The sequence below is a fragment of the Diadema setosum genome, chromosome 10, assembly GCF_964275005.1.
Source record: "Diadema setosum chromosome 10, eeDiaSeto1, whole genome shotgun sequence".
NCBI lineage: Eukaryota > Metazoa > Echinodermata > Echinoidea > Diadematoida > Diadematidae > Diadema > Diadema setosum.
Window position 1 is genome coordinate 31,606,365 of NC_092694.1, and position 2,537 is coordinate 31,608,901.

The 2,537-nt window shown below is 41.2% G+C and overlaps 1 protein-coding gene across 1 annotated transcript; it reads left to right on the top strand.

Moving 5' to 3' along the window:
* The first annotated feature begins 683 nt into the window (after positions 1 to 683).
* Positions 684 to 2,311, top strand: LOC140233938 (tripartite motif containing 13-like). The gene is given in 4 exon segments (XM_072314026.1): positions 684 to 804; positions 807 to 995; positions 1,368 to 1,558; positions 2,267 to 2,311. Coding segments are annotated over 4 exon segments (546 nt in total).
* Positions 2,312 to 2,537: the final 226 nt, after the last annotated feature.

A 2,537-nucleotide genomic window follows, 5' to 3' on the forward strand; every position in this document is an offset into this window, starting at 1 on the left:
AGCTCTCTTTTGTTTGACTGACTTCCAGTTCTTGGTTTGAGTTTAAAAAAGTAAGACCACATCAAATAATCTGCGTCCACATCTTCCTACAATCTGAACATGCAATAGTTTGTGATCGCATGCTTCGGAGCCAGACATAAATCAACAAATTTCAACCCGGAAGTACGGCATACTTGGTAAGCACATAAATTGTTATTCACACAAGCATTGTGTAAATTATGCCTGTCACGTAATTTTACAATTCAAATGATCACTAAAGGATGATTAGAAATTGATTCTACTCGATTTGATTAGATTGACTAACATTTACAAGTGCTTCATGATGCTTCTTTTTTATCGTTGTCAAATTTTCTTCTCAGTTTCAGCAACACTATATTCAAGCAACTTTGTTCATCAACCTGTAGGCTCAACAGACATGTTGCGATCTCGTCCACATAAGAAATTAACACTCTTGTAAATATAAATAAAACAGTACTGGAAGCATAAGCTGTATTCATTAACGCATGGTTGTAATTACCTTGTGCCTCACTACTGCAGTATGTCATTCGATTTTCCTTTTCTTGTGTCATAAATTTGTTAATACTTGATACATTTACCTTTATGAAATATGTGTTTCTTTTTTGATATAATATTATGAAAATACAGATTTGTACTTCCCTTTCTTTGTTCGACAGACAAACACCATGGCAACGTTTCATGAAATCATCAACCAGAATCTGGAGTGTCCTATCTGTCTTACACTTTTTAATCAACCTAAATCACTGACATGTTCACACACCTTCTGCAAAGACTGTTAGGAATGTGTTTTCAAACTTACCCCAACCAACAAACCCTTACATGCCCTGTATGCAGGAAGGAAACGACCTTACCCAGTGGAGGTGCGAGTAAGTTACAAACAAACATACCGCTGAGTTCTCTTGTGGATGAAGTGAAAACCAAGAATCCAACGTGCACAGTTTGTGAGATGGACGAAAAGTTGCCAGCTGTGTCCTACTGTCAGGATTGCGGGAAATATATGTGTGAATCGTGTGACAAAGACCACTCGCTCTGGAAGCCGGTCTCAAACCACTAAGTAGTGCCCATGAGCGATGTGCTCTCGGGAAAAGTTCCGCTTAAGAGACGACGAAAGTGTAAGAAACACCCTAAATATGATGAAGACTGTTTCTGTACCGGATGCCGGGAGTACATTTGTTGTACGTGCGGAGTGTTGGAGCATTTGCAAGCTGGTCATCAGCTCGAAGAAGCAGCCATCCACGAGAAAAAATTTCTGACAAATACCAATTCGTTGAGAGAGAGGGTAAAATCAAAGAAAACAACCATTGAAACCCATATTGAGCTGCCCATGAGCGATGTGCTCTCGGGAAAAGTTCCGCTTAAGAGACGACGAAAGTGTAAGAAACACCCTAAATATGATGAAGACTGTTTCTGTACCGGATGCCGGGAGTACATTTGTTGTACGTGCGGAGTGTTGGAGCATTTGCAAGCTGGTCATCAGCTCGAAGAAGCAGCCATCCACGAGAAAAAATTTCTGACAAATACCAATTCGTTGAGAGAGAGGGTAAAATCAAAGAAAACAACCATTGAAACCCATATTGAGCTCATAGAGACACAACGCAATGAAATAACAAACACGTTTAGAAAGATTAGTGGTGACATCGACAAGACGTATGACGAATACATGCAGCTATTGTCTGAAAGAAGAAAAACGCTGAAATGTCAAGTGAAACGATGGTCTGAAAAATTCGAGAAGGAATTATTATCATATGAAAGAAAAGAGTCAGCGAATAATTCGTCAGATGAACGATATGGAAGAGCTAGTAACTAAAGGTATGAAGGTATCGCTAGAAAAAGACGCCTCGTTCGCACACGCCACGCGAACTTGGAGAGCATTCTGGGACGAAAAGATCCTGACAACCAATCACCAAGAGATGTGACAGAACGAGCTCAGAAGATTTCATTCCGTAAAGAAGTGAAGGTCAATGAACTTCGTCTTGGAGAGCTGGAAGGTTACACATGGAATGTTAGAGCAGACGTAGACCTCCCATACAAACACACCTCAGATGATAGCGTCCGGTTTATGACTCGTGCACCAGACGGTAAGATGGCGATTGGATCACCTGAAGGCGGAATCCATCTCTACTCTCTTGATGGCGAGTTACAGCAGACGGTGTTGAAAGATGTCAATATCTATAGAATTGCATTCCTGTCTGATGGTCGAAGTGTTTTACTTGGTGAAAGCGGCGTGGTGTCACTATTCACACCACAGTGGGAGAAGCTCGACAAGTGCTCGACGTCACGTTCGAGGAGATGACTTCATATTATGAAGGATGGGTTGAAGGTCTCCTTGTGGATAAAGACGATAACATCTACGTCGGTTACAGCTATCCCCATACAATCCAGGTATTTGCTCCACATGGTGGCAAGGCGGTCAGAGAAATAACGTTGGATAGACATACACCAGACTATTTATTGTCCTTTCAAACAACGGACAACCTCATAGTGTATGATGGATATGACAAGGTCGTGTGCGTTGATAA